Raw genomic sequence first — 16,591 nt, 5'->3', positions numbered from 1 at the left:
CTTTACCATCTGAGCCACCAGGGAAGTCTGTGGAGTTCTGTGGAGGTGTTAGTTAATACAGATTTCACGTTGCAAAAATATCTGACATACCAGCTTTTGCTGAGACTGCTTCATTTCACGAGATATTTAATTCTGGGTTTGAACGAAGTCATTTGAAGTGACACTTTTCATATTGGAATTGTCATGATGCTATTCTTGACAAGGAATGAGTTCTTGAATATTTAAAAATATTGTAGGTGATAAAATGCCCTTAATAAATACATTATAAAGTTTGGTTTTCACATTTTTAACTTTAATTTTCATGCTTGTCTCTTAAATGCAAATAATCTTTATCTAGGCATAAGGTGCCCTCTAAAGTTACTTGGTTGTCTGAATTGTATGTCTTCATTTCCTCCAGATGGGAATGAAAATGAATAAAATACTGTTTGATCACTTTGGAAAATCCTCCTGCTATGTGTTTATGAAATGATTTGAGGGGTGACATTATTTTCTGCAAATACATCCTTCATGTATGTTCAGAGCATCTTTTGTCTCCCTAGGGAATATGTTCATACCATAGCATTTAATGTCTTATGTGTGTTTTTCTCCTGCTATCTCACCTATCAGAGGTATCTATGAAGAGTGAATTTGTAGATTGATGCAATTTTGAGGAAATCATTAATTTTCTAAGATTTTTTTTTATAGTGCTACTTCTCAATGTTTAAAATTGGGAGTTCTTTTTCCAGTTGACATAGATAAATATGGAAAATTTAAATATTTTTACATTATTCAATTGAATAGTATTCTTCTATTTTATGATAAATTTAATAAAATACTTACTAAAAAGTTACAGTTACAAATAAACCAATCAGTAAATGGGCAGAAGATCTAAACAGACATTTCTCCAAAGAAGACATACAGATAGCTGAAAGGCACATGAAAAGATGCTCAACATCACTAATTATTAGAGAAATGCAAATCAAAACTACAATGAAATACCACCTCACACTAGTTAGAATGGCTATCATCAAAAAATCTACAAACAATACATGCTGGAGAGGGTGTAGAGAAAATGGAACCCTCCTACACGGCTACTATGGAGAACGGTATGAGAATCCTTACAAAACTAAAAATAGAACTACCACATGACCCAGAAATCCCACTCCTGGACATATACCCAGAGAAAACCATAATTCAAAGATACATGTGCACCAATGTTCATTGCATCATTTAGTAACAATAGCAACCTAAATGTCCATCAACAGAGAAATGGATGAAGAAATGTGGTGTAAATATACAATGGAATATTACTCAGCCATTATAAAAAGAAAAAAAAATGCCATTTACAGCAACATGGATGGAACTAGAGATTGTCATACTGAGTGAAGTAAGTCAGACACAGAAAGACAAATGTCATTTGATATCACTTACATGTGGAATCCTAAAAGAAAAAAAAGGGCAGAAGTGAACTCATTTATAAAACAGAAGTAGAGTCATGGGTGAAGAAAACAAATTTAATGTTACCAGGGGATAAGGGGTGGGGAAGGATAAATTGGGAGATTGGGATTGACATATATATACACAGTTCTGTATAGAACTGCAGTTCTATACAGTTCTATACAGAATAGAACTGTATACAGAATAGGGAACTCTATTCAGTACTCTGTAATGGCCTATATGGAAAAAGAATCTAAAAAAGAAAAAAGGAATGGATATATGTGTATGTATAGCTGACTTACTTTGCAGTACATCTGAAACATAACATTGTAAATCAATTATTGTTGTTGTTCAGTCACTAAGTTGTGTCTGACTCTTTGGGACCCCATGGACTGCAGCATGACAGGCTTCCCTGTCCTTTACTATCTGCTGAAGCTTGCTCAAACATGTCCATTGAGTCTGAGATGCTATCCAACGATCTCATCCTCTGTTGTCCTCTTCTCCTTCAATCTTTCCCAGCATCAGGGGCTTTTCCAATGAGTCAGCCCTTCACATTAGGTGGTCAGAATATTGGAGCTTTAGCATCAGACCTCCCAATGAATACTCAGGGTGATTTCTTTTAGGATTGATGGGTTTGATTTCCTTGCAGTTCAAGGGACTCTCAAGAGTCTTCCCCAGCACAGCAATTCGAAAGCATTAATTCTTTGGCATTCAGCCTTCCTTACGGTCCAACTCACATTTGTACATGAGTACTAGTAAAATCATAACTTTGACTTAGATGGACCTTTGTTGGCAAAGTGATGCCTTTGCTTTTTAATACACTGTCTAGGTTTGTCATAGCTTTTCTTTCAAGAAGCAAGTATCTCTTAATTTCATGGCTGCAGTCAACATCCACTGAGATTTTGGAGCCCACGAAAATAAAATCTGTCACTGTTCCCAAGTTTTCCCCTTCTATTTGCCATGAAGTGATGGGATCAGATGCCATGATCTTAGTTTTTGAATGTTGAGTTTTAAGTCAGCTTTTCCACACACCTCTTTCACCCTCAATAAGAGGCTCTTTGGTTCCTCTTTGCTTTCTGTCATTAGAGTGTTATTATCCGCATATACAAGGTTGTTGATATTTCTCCTGGCAATCTGGATTCCAACTTGTGATTCATCCAACCTGGCATTTTGCATGATGATCAACTATATTCCAATAAAATATTTTTTAAGTTACAGTTATTTAAAAAAAGGGAAAGATTAAGAGCTATAATTAAACGTGGCATTTCCTATTTCTTTTGGCTATCACTAGGTTCCAAGTCATGTTGGAGGCCTCTTAAATGTTCAGAAATGGCTTCATCTGATGAGATCTTCACCACTGCACTTTGGATTGGAATGAATAGCAGAATGGTAACACTCTTGTCAGTTTTCACAATACTGAAATGGTACACAGACTATCTTTACACTAACGTATTTTTGCTAAAAATTAACAAGAGTAGATTATCTAATATTCAACAAAAGCAAACACTTTTACCTCTGGGGGGTGGGAATTATTGTCAAAATTAAAAGTTGAAGCAAATTAATTTATAAGCAAATTTCCAACCTGATTTTTTGTATATGTTGAGATGTAACAATTTAGTTTTCAAAAACCCAGATTGTAACTTTAAAGACTTTTGTCTTAACAGAATATACTGTTCTTAGAAATAGGATGGAAAAGGTTGGTTGGTTGATCAGTGGTTGTATACACTTTCTTGTAATTGTAGCAAATTCTAGAAGGGTACTTCTTAAAGAAAGAAACTGTGGGTTAGTAAGTGATAATGTGGCCATGGAATTATGAAGTTTCCCAACTTGCCTATTCTGGAGAATTATCTAGGGCATACATTAAAAAACAACAATGACAACAGCAAAACAAACAAAACAGATTCCAGGTCCCACCCTAGCCCTCTCTAGGGGAGACCTAAAAGAAATCTGTATTTTAAACAGGTATGCAGGGCTGCTCTTATCATCTGGCAAGTCTGAGAAGTAGTAGATAATGGGGAAAGGTCTGACTTTATCATCAGACAGACTGAACTTGAATCCCTGCTTGGCCAGGCTGGAGCTGAATAACATTTGGTTAATTTCTCTGAGCTTCAGTTTCTTCATTCATTGCTTGTGTTGAGACAGGGGTGGGCACAACATGGGGAGCAAGGGGGACTGGGGCACCAAAGGAGTTACTGTTTATAAAACCTCTAGTGCTGTATTGCACCCACTCTTCAAACAATAATAATAGTGAAATACCAGTGGTTTGATTTTCTGGAATTTAACCATTGAAATAGATCAAATTTTTCCTGTCTTCAGAGACAGAACAACTGTTTTAAATTGATCAGTTCTGGGTTGATCATTTCCTGCCCACTTCTTATTTTGCCCGAGAATGTATTTGGTGGAAATGATTGATCAGGGAGATTCTTTTTGGCACTCTTCCTTGGTTTTGAACATTGTGTCCTAATGAAGTGGCATCTCTAATATCTCACTCTTTACTCTTTTTTAGCCACCTAGAATTCTCTGTCATTCTACTGAACAGGAGAATAATCCCAATTCACAGGCTAACTATACTATTTTAGGCTTTTCTTTCTTTCTAAACAATTTAATTATATCCCAGGGAACATAGGAGAAGGCAATGGCACCCCACTCCAGTACTCTTGCCTGGAAAATCCTATGGACGGAGGAGCCTGGTGGGCTGCAGTCCATGGGGTTGCGAAGAGTTGGACATGACTGAGCGACTTCACTTTCACTTTTCACTTTCATGCACTGGAGAAGGAAATGGCAACCCACTCCAGTGTTCTTGCCTGGAGGATCCCAGGGACGGGGGAGCCTGGTGGGCTGCCGTCTATGGGGTCGCACAGAGTCGGACACGACTGAGGCAACTTAGCAGCAGCAGGGAACATATTAATAATTGGTTTTGGTTATAATATAAAAAGTCTATCCCAGTACAAGGAAAAGCATGGAAGTGGGAATAGCTTTGTCCAGCTTCAAATGACTTAAAATTCCTTAGATCTAATTCTCACATCTTCAAATCTTCCTATTATTGGAAAATTAATCTCTTAAATATCTGAGACTAGCAATAATGATGAGGCAAAGCCATTTTTTCCTTCTGCAGACCTCCTTCTAAGCATTGGAGCTGTGTGAAGTTCTTGCCACCAAAGGGTAGTTTTCAAACTTGAATGTGAAAAAGACTCATAAGGGGAGTAAGCGAGTGTCAATTTCTGGTTCCCAGCTCCAAAACTGTGTGCAATGCTCTGGGGGTACTCTAAGGATCTCTCTTTAAAAACCACTGCTCCAGGAATTTTATACATCTCTACTGAACTTAATTCAAATGTTCATTCTTAAAGACAGGTAGAGAAGTCATAACAGATGTCTAGATAGGCTGCCACTGCTCCTTTCAAATAAATCCTTAGCTATTCATCTATTGATGCAGCCAAGTGCTACAGGCCAGGTGCTTGGTATGGTGCTGGGGGAGAGGGTGTCTATCAGTTTAGCTACAGGGAGTTCTATTTATGAAGTCAGCCTAAAAGCCTAGCTCCTGACCACACTGGCCGATGCACTGTGGTGTGATGTGATGAATCACTGCATTTGGGAAGCTGAAGACTTTCTGTACTTTGATTTCCTACCATTGCCTAATGTTAAACATTTCAGCATAACCAGAGGCCTTTAGCCCTGATTTGGTCCCTAGGGTTGGGGCCTGTTTGAAAAGGGCAATTAACAGTAATTTAGTAATGATTTCTATGAACACCAGGAAAAAAACATTGTAAATACCTCAAATATGAGAGCGGCATAAGAACTAGCCAAAGATGACATGTTGGCACTTCTTTCTTGACTCATGAGAGTAGCTGGCCTCTGGGGAGATGGAAACCTTGCAGTGCAGTGCTGGGCACCTGGGACTATAGAGACAGAGATGGCTGAGGCATAATCCCAACCCTCAGAGACCTTCTAACCAGGGAAGAGAGAGATGAATGGCTCTAGCAAGTGGAAACATAGCTGTGACCCTTGGCAGAATGGTATAAATGTCACGAGAAAGATCCAAAGTGTCAGAGGAGCTTGAGGAGAGATCACAGATCCAGGTGGGTTTTCCCAGAGGAAGTGGCATTTGAGCCAGTCCTGGAACGAAGGGTAGGAATTTGACAAGTTCCATGGGGAGAAAGAATCTTTCTGTTACCGGCAACAGCAACATCTTGAGCAAATGTGCAGACTGGGGAAGCTGGGATGTCGTCTAGGGAACTGGGAGAAGTCCTGATGGGATTTAACACCGTTCCTGTCTGGGACCTGGAAGTTCTGTTAGATTTTAGTGAAAGATGAGGCTGGAAAATTGGGTTTGGGCAAGATCAAATCTGAATTTGGACTTTCCCTAGTACATGGCAGGCAGTCATTCAAAGGGACTTGAGCAGGAGGGTGATACCATCAGAATTATACTTTAGGAAGCATAACAGCTGGGTGGAGGAGGATTTGCATGAGGAAAGGTTATACAGACACACCAGTGAGGAGGCTGTGTGGAGTGAAGAGGAGGAATAAGTGACTAAGTGAGAGGGCCGGGAGAGATAACTCAGCAAATAAACCTATATGAGAGTTTCAGGCAAAGAGGAAAAAATCTTGGCGGCCTATGAACAGGTGGCAACTGTAATAACAGTCTAGGGGAAGAGAGCCTGGTTTCCAGGGAAATGTGGTACTTTGGGTTTGAGGTGGCAATGGAAAAGAGAGTTGACCACCAGCAAGAAGTGAGCTGAAGCAGAGACCATGGTTGGGAGTTACAAACAGTGGAAGCTCTCCAAGGTGTGGGCCACTAAAAATAGAGAAGAGGACCCTCCTAGGCTGTAGGGCAGGGTTAACATTAAAGTTTGGAGGAAGAGAAACCCCAAAACAAGGCAGAGAAAGACAAGTTGGAGATATTGTAGGATCAGGAGAGTGTCAGGGAACCAGAGGAAGGAGAACAGTTCAAGAGCGTTGGTCTCAGTTAAGAGACTACAAAGGGGTAAAGCTGAGCTGGTGGCTCTGGACTCACCTTTGAACAGAGTTAAATGAAATTCCTCCCATGTAGGACAACGCCTTAAATCCAGGCTCGTTGGTTCAGTACAAAATCAAGATCTCTAAACGGTAGGCACTTCCAAAGCAGTCCATTTTCTCACTCAGTATGAGTTAATTTCTTCCATTAACACCTGGTAGGTGCCTGAATGAGTTTACCCTGTCTGGGGATATAAGTTTTGTCATCTTTGACTTTCCAGTTCCAAGATTCTGTGTGTATGTGTATGAAAATCCTTAGTAATCTATACAATATTACACAAGCCTAAGTTCTATCATGGCTGTGTTTGAAGACAGAATGGAAACCACATTTTACTTTCGACTTACTTTTCTCTATCATATATATTTAAATTAAATTTTTTATTTTTTAAAAAAGAAATCCAGAAAATAAGAAAAACTGAAGGAAAAACCTTTCCGCCTTCCTTTTGCCCGTAAGATAGTCTTCCAGTTTTCTACCCAGGCCTTTTCCTAAGCATTGAGGAGGTGCCCAGAAAAATACCAGATGGATATACAAAAACATACTGTCACCAAAATTTTCCTAACAAGTAAGGCAGCTGCGGAAAGTCGGCCAGCATCAGGTCCCCTAGGGACCTGCAGCCTGGGGCTTGGTGGGGCCTGAAGAGGGGAAGAGCCAAGACCTGGAACTCGAGGTTTCCCGGGCCTCGGCCCTGAGTGGGCGATTTTCTTAAAAACTCGGGAGCGTTCTTCTCTCTTTAAATCCAGGCAACAAGGCAGGCATGTGGGTATCAGCCAATAACCTTAAAAGATGCGAACGTGTCAAAGGAGACACGGTTTATGTTCTAAAATAGCCACAGTATCTATCAGTGACATGGTTTACAGGAGAAACAGAAGGCAGGGCAAAGAGTAGGGATGTCTCTAACGTGGTAATTAAGGCCGTGTTTTGGACCCACATTCGACCGAGCCCTGGAGAGTACGAAGAACAATGTCTGCAGCGTTCCTGGTTCACAGGGGACTCGCTTCTTTGCCTTCTCCGGCGCCCCGGCCCCAGCAAGCTGCGCTCTCCGCCCGTCCGCCCCCACGCAGCCTTGCCCCGGGAGGATGGGGTTCGGGCGCCGCCAGGGCGGCAGAGAGCCCGGCGTGCGTCCCGAGCGCCAGGGCTCCCCGCAGCCCGGGGTCGAGGCTGGCCGTGAACTCAACGGTGCACCGAGTGCGCTCCCTGCCACCATCCGCCGCCGAGCGGCCGGGGCGCGCCGTCTGCAGCCGGCTGGACTGTGCGCGCGCGCCTGCAGGGTGTGTGCGCGCGCGCCCGTGTCGTGTGTACTCACAAAGGTGTGTTTGCTAAATCCACTACCCGGGTGTGCCTTCCACCTCGAGCCGGAGCACGCCCGGGCCTGGAGCGGGGTCCCGGTAAAGAGGCCGCGGAGCCGGCATCCCCGCCCGCGGGGCTGAAGGCGCGCGAGGGCGGGGCGGCTGCGGCCAGCTCGAGACGCGCGTCGCACAGCTGCGGGACAGGTTCCGAGCGCTCTGCGCGTTTTCGGACACTTTGGCAAGCTTGGAAGCCGAGACTGAGCGGAAGCTGAGACTCGCTCGGGGTTGAGCGTGCTGCAGACAGGAGAAGCAGCGGAACTGGTGCTCTTCTCCGCCTTGGTCTGCAAAAGTGAAATGGAAAACAGCCGACTACCGCAGCCTCCTCCCTCTTCTCCGGCGCCGCAGCCCGGGCTGGGGGTGGGGGGAGTTCCTCTGGGCTGACTGGAGGGGAAGCAGGCGGCCTCAGCCGCACCTCCTCCGCCTTCCTCACCACCCCAGTCCCCCGGGTTCCACGCCGCATTTCTTTGTTTTGAAAGCACCTCCTCCGCCCAGAGGCTTTTCCCCCGGCGGGCTGGCTCTGGCGGGGTGGGGGTGGGGCCTCGACTCAGGGTCCCGCCCCCCAGTTACCCGGACCCCACTCCCGTGCTCACCTCCCATCTACTCTTCCCTCCCCGCAGCGACCCACGAGGCGCGTCCTCACTTGCGGGACATCAAAGGTAAGCAGGGAATTGGAGGGGGAAGTTGAGCAGGCAGGGGGCGCAGAGACCCATGCACCCTAGACCATGCCGGGCAGCCCGCCCCCTCCCCCGGGAACCCCGCCTGAGCCCCGCCCCCCGCGTCACAGCAGCCTGACATTCTCACAACCCATCGGGCACCCAACCCCACCGCCCCCGCTACCCCCGTGTCCGCGGAGTGCTCTATTTATGTTTCAGCCCAGCGATTTGCATAGGCCCCGCCCTTGGCCCTAGGTCCCCCTATCGGTGCCCCGCCTCGGCCGCGACGTCACGGCGAAGGCCCCACCTCTTGTGCCCGTACAAGGAGCGGCGGGCCCTAGATGGCAGCGTGGCGTCGCGGCGGCGTGTGCGTGTCGCGCTTCCTTGTGCCGTTTATAGGGTCCCGGCACTTCCGCTGTCGGGTTAGAAGCGGCGCGGTCATGGCGGAGCGCGGACAGCAGCCTCCTCCGGCGAAACGGCTCTGCTGCCGGCCGGGCGGCGGCGGCGGCGGCGGCGGGGCCAGCAGCGGCGGCGGAGGAGCGGGTGGCGGTTATAGCTCTGCCTGTCGGCCGGGCCCGCGGGCGGGCGGCGCGGCGGCAGCGGCGTGCGGAGGCGGCGCAGCGCTGGGGCTGCTGCCGCCGGGCAAGACCCAGAGCCCCGAGTCGCTGCTGGACATCGCGGCGCGCAAGGTGGCTGAGAAGTGGCCGTTCCAGCGCGTGGAGGAGCGCTTCGAGCGCATCCCGGAGCCGGTGCAGCGCCGCATCGTCTACTGGTCCTTCCCCCGCAGCGAGCGGGAGATCTGCATGTACTCGTCCTTCAACACCGGCGGCGGCGCCGCGGGCGGCCCCGGCGACGACAGCGGCGGCCCCGGCGGCGCGGGCGGCGGCGCGGGCGGCGCGGGCGGCGGCGGCTCCTCGTCCTCGCCGGCCGCCACCTCGGCCGCCGCCGCCGCTGCCGCCGCCGCCGCTGCCGCCGCCTCCGGGGCCGGGGCCCCGTCGGTGGGGGCCGCCGGGCCGGCGGACGGCGGCGACGAGACACGGCTGCCCTTCCGCCGGGGCATCGCGCTGCTGGAGAGCGGCTGCGTAGACAACGTCCTGCAAGTCGGTGAGTCACGGGGCAGTCGCGGGGTCGTCTGTCTGTCCGTCAGTCCCTCGGGTGGGGGGAGCCCGCCCCCTCCCCTCTGGGCAGCCCCTCAGCGCAGCGCGCGCCCGCACCCCGCCCGATGCCCTCACTGGCCGGGACAGTCGTCCTGAGCGAAGCGCCCATTTCCTCTCCGCCCCTCCCCGCCCCCTGTCTCCCCGGACGGGCCAGCGCGAGTGGGAAATGAATCAGCAGGACGCGCCCCTCCGCGGGGTCCGCCGGGTGGGTGTCGGGTGCCCCCGGCCCGCTCCGTTCCCCACCCTTCTCCCGGGGAGCACGTCCTGGAGAGCTGCTGACACGTTTTGGGGGGTGAATGTGGACAAAGGCGCGGGCGGCCGGCCGGGCTCCGGCGGAGGGTGTCTGTGGTGGGGCCGTGCGGGGCGGGGGAGGGGGCGCGGGCCGCACAGACAATGCCGGCCGGGGCCGAGCCGGCGGCCGGGCCGCGCTCTGCGCTATGCCTCGTCTCTCCCCTTGTCTGTCACTAGCCGGTCTTTCTCCTCTGCACCCCCCTCCCCGCCCCCTCCATTTGAGGGGAGGGAAATACATTTTAATGCCACTCGGCGGCCGCTCCTCTCAGGGCTTCGACGGGCTGGCGGCCGCGGCGTTCCGGGGGGCGGGGGAGTCGCTGCGGCGTCTGGGCTGGCCCGGGCGAGCTCCGCCGGCCGCCCCGGGATTTAAATGTCCTTCCCTCCGCGCCTCTCCGTCTCGGGGTGCGCGGGCGTCAGGCTGGACCCCTTTCCTGAGGGACCTCCCCTCCCGAGGACGCCCGCGAATCAAAGGGGGCGAGCCGGGCCCGTGGCAGCTGGCTGTCCCCCTTACCGGGGGACCGCGGCGTCCCCGGGGCTCCCGCCGGCGGAGTTCGGTTTGCACCGGGGAGGGGGCCGGGGATCGGGCTCGTGCGAGCCGCGGGGAGCTGCGACAGGCTGGGCGCTCGCGGCCGGCGGCGGCCGGAGCGCGAGGCGGAGGGGCTTCGCGTCAGCTCCCGCGTCCCTCCCGGCGCGACCGCCTGGCAGTCGGGCACGACCCCGCACTTTGTTCTCGTTTTCAGGTTTATTTGTGCCCCTTTCAGTTTTCTGTCATCCTCCGAAAAGGAGAAACCAAACAAAAGAGTCTCTTTATTTCTTTTCAGGGCTTGTAAAGTAGAAGATATTTGACAAAGGCGAGAGAAGGACTTAAAGCTGCACAGCCCTTCTTTCTCTGACAGACCATGAGAGTTTTCTCAAATACCGAGTTTTAAAAGCTTTCTCTGTGCTCCCCGCACCCCCCACCCTCCAATGTGTCTTTCTGGTCAGATATTTTTTTTCCCCCCAGCTGTAGTGCTGGGGATGTTTGAGCTAGACGGAAAAGAACAATGCTGTAGTGAAACTCGCCTTTCCTCGTATTTTTCTCCTGATTGCAAAACGGGCGTATTTTTCTACCCCCCTCTTATAGTGCTGTCTATTTAAATTGTGGTGGTGAACGCGGTTCTTAATGAATGGGGAGAGATTTGGCAGCATCACTGTCTCTGATTTTTAATTTAATCTTCTCTCTCCGTAGTCAGTTCCTTTTATCCTTCTCTTTGGGAGTCGGGTAGGGGTCTGGGTGGGGCCTCAAGAGAGAATTAAGATTTGTTTTAATCCTGTCTGGTTAATTTGAATTCTAATGCAATCTGGGAACGTGATTTTTCTGCATGGTCATTTATTTCTAAAGGCCGTCCCCAGTGTTGCCTTTTCTAGGTTAGACACCCTTTCCTTATGTCTGGAGTGGGGTTTAACTTCTGAGGCTATCCATCTATCCTTTAAAAAAAAATCTAATTAACATTCTTTCAAGTTATACCCCTCCTCCCCTTGTTTCCTGCCTGGTTGAAATGGATTGAAGCACATCCATGGTATCTCAGTATAACAAACTAGTTTGTGAGTTTTTATGGCTTGGCTGGCAATGCTGAGTTTTTTTTTTCCCCCTTCTGTGCTTGACTCTGCTTGCAAGCAATGAGGAATGACAGGAGAGCGCACAGGGAGGGTTTCTTGGCTGATTGCATTTAAGCCAGGAATTCACTGTGAAAATAAAGCCAAGGGACGATAAATAAAAGATGCAATCTTCTCTAGGAGACAGACACACAGCGTGGGCCTTGCCTGCTTTCATTGGTGAAGAGGCCTGGGTGAGTTGTAAAAGAAAATAGTAACTTTCTGAATAGTCCCCAGAGGGGAAGGAGGCCACTGAATGGAGTTGGCAGTGGTTGATGTGAAGCAGGATGATGCTTCTCATATAGCTTGAAGAGTTGACCACCCCTTTGGAAACACTTACATGCGTGCTAAACAAGTGCTGTACAAATGGTGGGAAAAATTCTTTTTTCCCCTCTGTGTTCTGCCAATTTCCTTAACTTCCAAGTTGTATTACTTGTTGTGCCAGTCGGTGTAGAGATGGAAGGCTGTTAAATGCCTGGCAGCTGGCACTGTGAGATAGAAAACTTATGACCAGGATTTTATTTTTTTTCCCTTGATGGAGAACAGAGAGAGTGGCTAGATTAACCATCTAATTTAGCTCTAAGTGGTGGTTTGCATTGGAACTAACATGAAGCTTATTTTATAATTTTGTGATTTGAGATAGAAGTCTTTTTTGCTTTATAACCTGAAATGGAAAAGAACAAAATATGTGTTGATAGCATCATAAGCAGTTTTCTGGTATTGCAAAATTACAAGTTTGTTTGTACAGGAAATATCCATTGACTTTTGTAGAGATGACTAAATTATAACTACAATACAGACAGTCTAGTTGCTGGACTTTATTTTGCACTTACAATGTTGAAGATTACTTAAGAATTGAGGGGCAGAGAATTGGGACTTCCCAGTATTTAAACATACTTTCTTGGTTATTTTTCAGCCCCTAGATTTTAAGAAGAAGTTTAAAGGAAAAAAATTAAATATTTGAGTAGTAGTTGTAAGCAGTATTTAATTGGTGCAGAGCTGTTCATCAGTTGATTATGGGAAGTTTTAGAGAAAGCATTGTTGGCTTGTTATTGTTAACTAACAATATATTGGAAGGGAGCTAATGCTGAAGGTGCTTGAATGTAAATATAATTGACAGTACTTGAGTAATGATTTATAGGTCACATATGAATTTTCCACAAAAATTTCGGCCTGAAAAGTGAGTAAGTGTTAGTCGCTCAGTCATGCCCGACTCTTTGCGACCCCATGGACTGCAGCCTACCAAGCTCGTCTGCCATGAGATTTTCCAGGCAAGGGTACTAGAGTGGGTTGCCATTTGCTTCTCCAGGGGATCTTCCTAACCCAGGGATTGAACCCAAGTCTCCTGCATTGCAGGCAGATTCTTTATCGACTGAGCTACAAGGGAAGCGTGGAAAAGAGCATCCCTAATGGGGTCTGAAACTTGAAATGTAAAGGAAAAGACAGATACAAGTTACTTGATTTAAAAAAATCTCAAAGTTTCTGTAGGATTGAAAACATAAGGGACCAAGTTAAGCAACTAACTGGTGTAGTTGTTTGCAACATGTTTGACCAAAGGCTAGCAGATAATTCCTGAAATTTGGGGAAAAAGATGAAGAACTTGGTAGGAAAAATAGACATTTCACAAAGAAATGCAAATTATTAATAAATGTATTCATCTTCAAGAGACAAAAATGGAAAGCTGTTTTCATCTACCACACTGACTCACGGGTAGATATTACCCAGAATTGAGTGAGGAGTTGGGAGAATGGGATGCTGCCTCCCCGGATGCTGGGCGCAGTCTTTTTGTGTCATTTCTAGGAATTTATTCAATAGATTTATTAATATCAGTGCGCAGAGATGTTCAGTTCGGTGGGTGATGCTCCTTGTAGTATGGTTTGTAACTGAAAAGCTGGACTCAATCTAAATTTCTATCAGAGGGGAACTAAGAAGTACTCACTGGAATACTATGCAACCATGAAAAAACGAAGTAAATTTTTATATGCTGACATGTAAGGGTGACCACCATGTTTCTTTTGAAAGCAGATCAACTGTTCATATAGTACACTGCAGTATCTGTTGAAAGCAAAGACAGGCTCGCGTATTGGTGTTATAAAGATGTCTGGAAAGGCTATACAAGCAACCATTGAATAGTGATTATCTTTGGAGAAGGGGGCACAGTTTTGGGGAGAATTTTACTTTTCATTGTATTAACTTATGATTGGATTTTTCTTAAAATTAGAAGCATATATTTTTGTAATCTTAGAAAAATTATCCTTGTGTTTTTAATGAATGCATATTTTTTGTTTTGGAGTATGTGTTTGTGTGTGTGTGTCTCCTTTCTGAAGACCTTGTGTATACTTAGTTTTCTTTTTTTGTTTTGAAACACCATTTCCTTATTTGTGATTGAACAATCATTTAAAAGCAAGGAATGTCTAAACAAAACTAGAAACTAGTCTTTTGTAGAAGGAGGGAGCTGAGTTTTAAAAGGAGTTTTTTTTTTTTTGCTGGTTGCTTTTGGGAGAAAAGTTATGTTAACAATGGTAAGCATTCTCATGGTCTTTTCAGATTTGTTATTTAAATTTCATGATTTAGGGAGTAGTAAGGCAGTAAAAGGGGATCAGTATTAGATACTAGATTTAGGATGGTTAAAATTTTAATCAGCTGACTTACTTGAGGCTAATTAGTTGGCCTTTGAGTATTTTGATTTTCTTTACAGACCAGAGATTATTGTATAAAGATGCGATTTTGAATGCACTTTCAGAGATAGATATTTTGTTTATTGATGATGGTATAGCTTATTGAATGTATTCCCAAGTTTAAAGTAATGATATAGAACAAATTTGAATCAGAGCCTATACTTGTTAAGTCTTTTGGTTAATGAAGAATTACACAAAAGAAAATTTGAAACTAATGCATATATGTATTTTTCTTTTATTGTCTTCCTCTCTGAGTTGTTTCATTTGCTTATAATTGATTTTTCGAAAGTATTTGAGCATCGCATGTGCTCAGCATTGGTCTGAGGGAGTTTCAGTTTTCAATTTTAAGTGAAGAAAGCTTTGAATTTTTGTAATACTTAGTTTTCTGATGGTTAGTACTGGTCCAATGAAGAAATCTGAAGTGTTCATTTGGGAGACAGACTACTTTTCATAGCCAGAAAATTTCAATAGTACTGGAAGGTGGGAACTGCAGATTTGAGTTAAGTAAATACTTCTACTCTTACTGCAGTCTTTAATTTCTTGCCATCTCCCATCTCCCCATTCTGAGTACACCCTGGAATTGAGGAATAGACCATCTCTTATTTTATTTCAACTGTGCATTGAGTTTCATCCTTTCTTCAGATGTGAAACTTGGATACCTTTCCTTTTAAAAACATCAGGATTTTTTGAGCAGACGAAGTCAGTATTGTCTTTAAGTATGTCCTGGCCAGTTGTTAAGATGTTTATCCGTTTTCCTTTATCATTGGCTTCTTTTCACAATGGGTAGTCAATAACTATCAATTCAAACTTTAAATGTTTCATCTGGAAAAATAACAAGCTAGCATGTCTTCTCTACTCAAAATCATATTAAGGGTTTACTTAAGAATGCATGATTTCAACTAGTAATATCTTTAGTGAACAGGATGGCAGTGAGGGAATGATGCTTTTTTTAAAGAAAGTTGTCCCTTTTAAAAATTATACGAATGGGTCTGTACTAATTCCAGATACTGATGTGTTTTATATTTTTGTGTTAGAAAATCAGTTTTCTTCAGTGATGGAAAGTGAATTTGGTACCTTTATTTTAAGAAACTTACCTATGTGTATGATAAAACAAACTCATGTTGTGTTAGAAATTTTTATAGGGGCAATCATTAAACTTGATCTGCTGTTGACCTTCAACTGTTATATATTTAAGAGAACAAATATCCTACAAAAGAAGTCAGATTATAGGTAAGTATAAACTTCTATGAACAAAGCAGATTATAGGAAACTATTTTTTAAATGGTAGTAAATTACATAGAGCCCATAAAAGCATTTTTAGTTACCTTTCAAATTACTATCACATAGTTTGAAGAATGGTGATTTTTCCCAACAAAAACCTAATTTAATTTTCTTGGTTTATTAATTTTTGATATATGTAAATATTTGAACATTACTGTAAACTAGAAAACATGAGCTGTTTCTTGCTTTAAGTGAGTGGAAAGACTCATCTCCTGCCGAGAAATCAGTATCGAATGATAATTTGGAGAAATATGTTACATAGTTTAGTCCCATAAGAAGAGACTCTTGTTTCTCAATCCTAGCCAGAGTCTCAAAAATAAAGTGTATTAGTTAGATTTGCTTGGAAAGATCTGAGTATCTTTCCACTTTTCTGCTTTCAGTGCCAGGTATTCTGCTGAGAATATGCTTTGTACATAGTTTTCAGTTCTTTAAAAATAGGATGCTTCCTTAATTTTTTTGATCTAGAAAAGGAGGCCAAAACAAGCTTTGGAGAGAATGCAGTGCAAAATCTGCTTTTCATTTTGAACTTAAATGTTGACTTTCAGCTGATAGTAAGTAAACTCTGTTGCTAAGGGTATGCTAACTGAATTCTTAAGTGATAACTAGTTTTCTGTCAGCATATATTACAAGTATTTATTTTGTTATTGTTCAGCTGCTAAGTCGTGTCTGACTCTTTGCAATAAATAAATATATTTATGTGTTTATAGCTAATTTGATGTTCCCAAGTGAGCGAAAAGACAAATGAAAAGTAGGTGTCGTTTGAGTATCGTTACCCTAAGCATATTTCAGTGACCCCTGTGTACAGGTGCATTCTTCTGTTTCTTCTTAAATATACGAACAGGTGAGATGTTGTTTTTATACAAAACTGTTGTGCGATAGTTATTATATACCTGTAGAGCTCTGGAGGGGAGAAGGAAATGGCAACCCAGTGCAGTGTTCTTGCTGGGAGAATCCCAGGGACGGGGGAGCCTGGTGGGCTGCCGTCTATGGGGTCGCACAGAGTTGGACACAACTGAAGCGACTTAGAAGCAGCAGCAGCAGCAGCAGCAGAGCTCTGGAGATTTGTAAAGATCAGTTCCAGCCTCTCCTGTTTTGCTGATGAGAAAACCATGGCACAGACACG

At 45.3% G+C, this 16,591-nt stretch overlaps 1 protein-coding gene and 1 non-coding gene across 2 annotated transcripts in view; both read left to right on the top strand.

The window, feature by feature from the left end:
• Positions 1-8,851: 8,851 nt before the first annotated feature.
• The window catches only part of ZSWIM6 (zinc finger SWIM-type containing 6), a 211,753-nt gene continuing 204,013 nt past the window's right edge, over positions 8,852-16,591 (top strand). Inside the window, 1 exon segment of the mRNA XM_024981456.1 lies at positions 8,852-9,530. Within this exon segment, the coding sequence (XP_024837224.1) occupies positions 8,867-9,530 (664 nt within the window). The 5' untranslated portion in view covers positions 8,852-8,866.
• On the top strand, positions 10,398-10,458 carry MIR2889 (microRNA mir-2889). Its single transcript, NR_036356.1, has one exon. It is a non-coding gene; the product is annotated as a microRNA mir-2889 (primary transcript).

This window comes from Bos taurus, chromosome 20 (genome assembly GCF_002263795.3).
Source record: "Bos taurus isolate L1 Dominette 01449 registration number 42190680 breed Hereford chromosome 20, ARS-UCD2.0, whole genome shotgun sequence".
Lineage (NCBI taxonomy): Eukaryota > Metazoa > Chordata > Mammalia > Artiodactyla > Bovidae > Bos > Bos taurus.
Note: the sequence above shows the minus strand (reverse complement) of the source record. Positions and strands in the feature narration are given on the sequence as shown.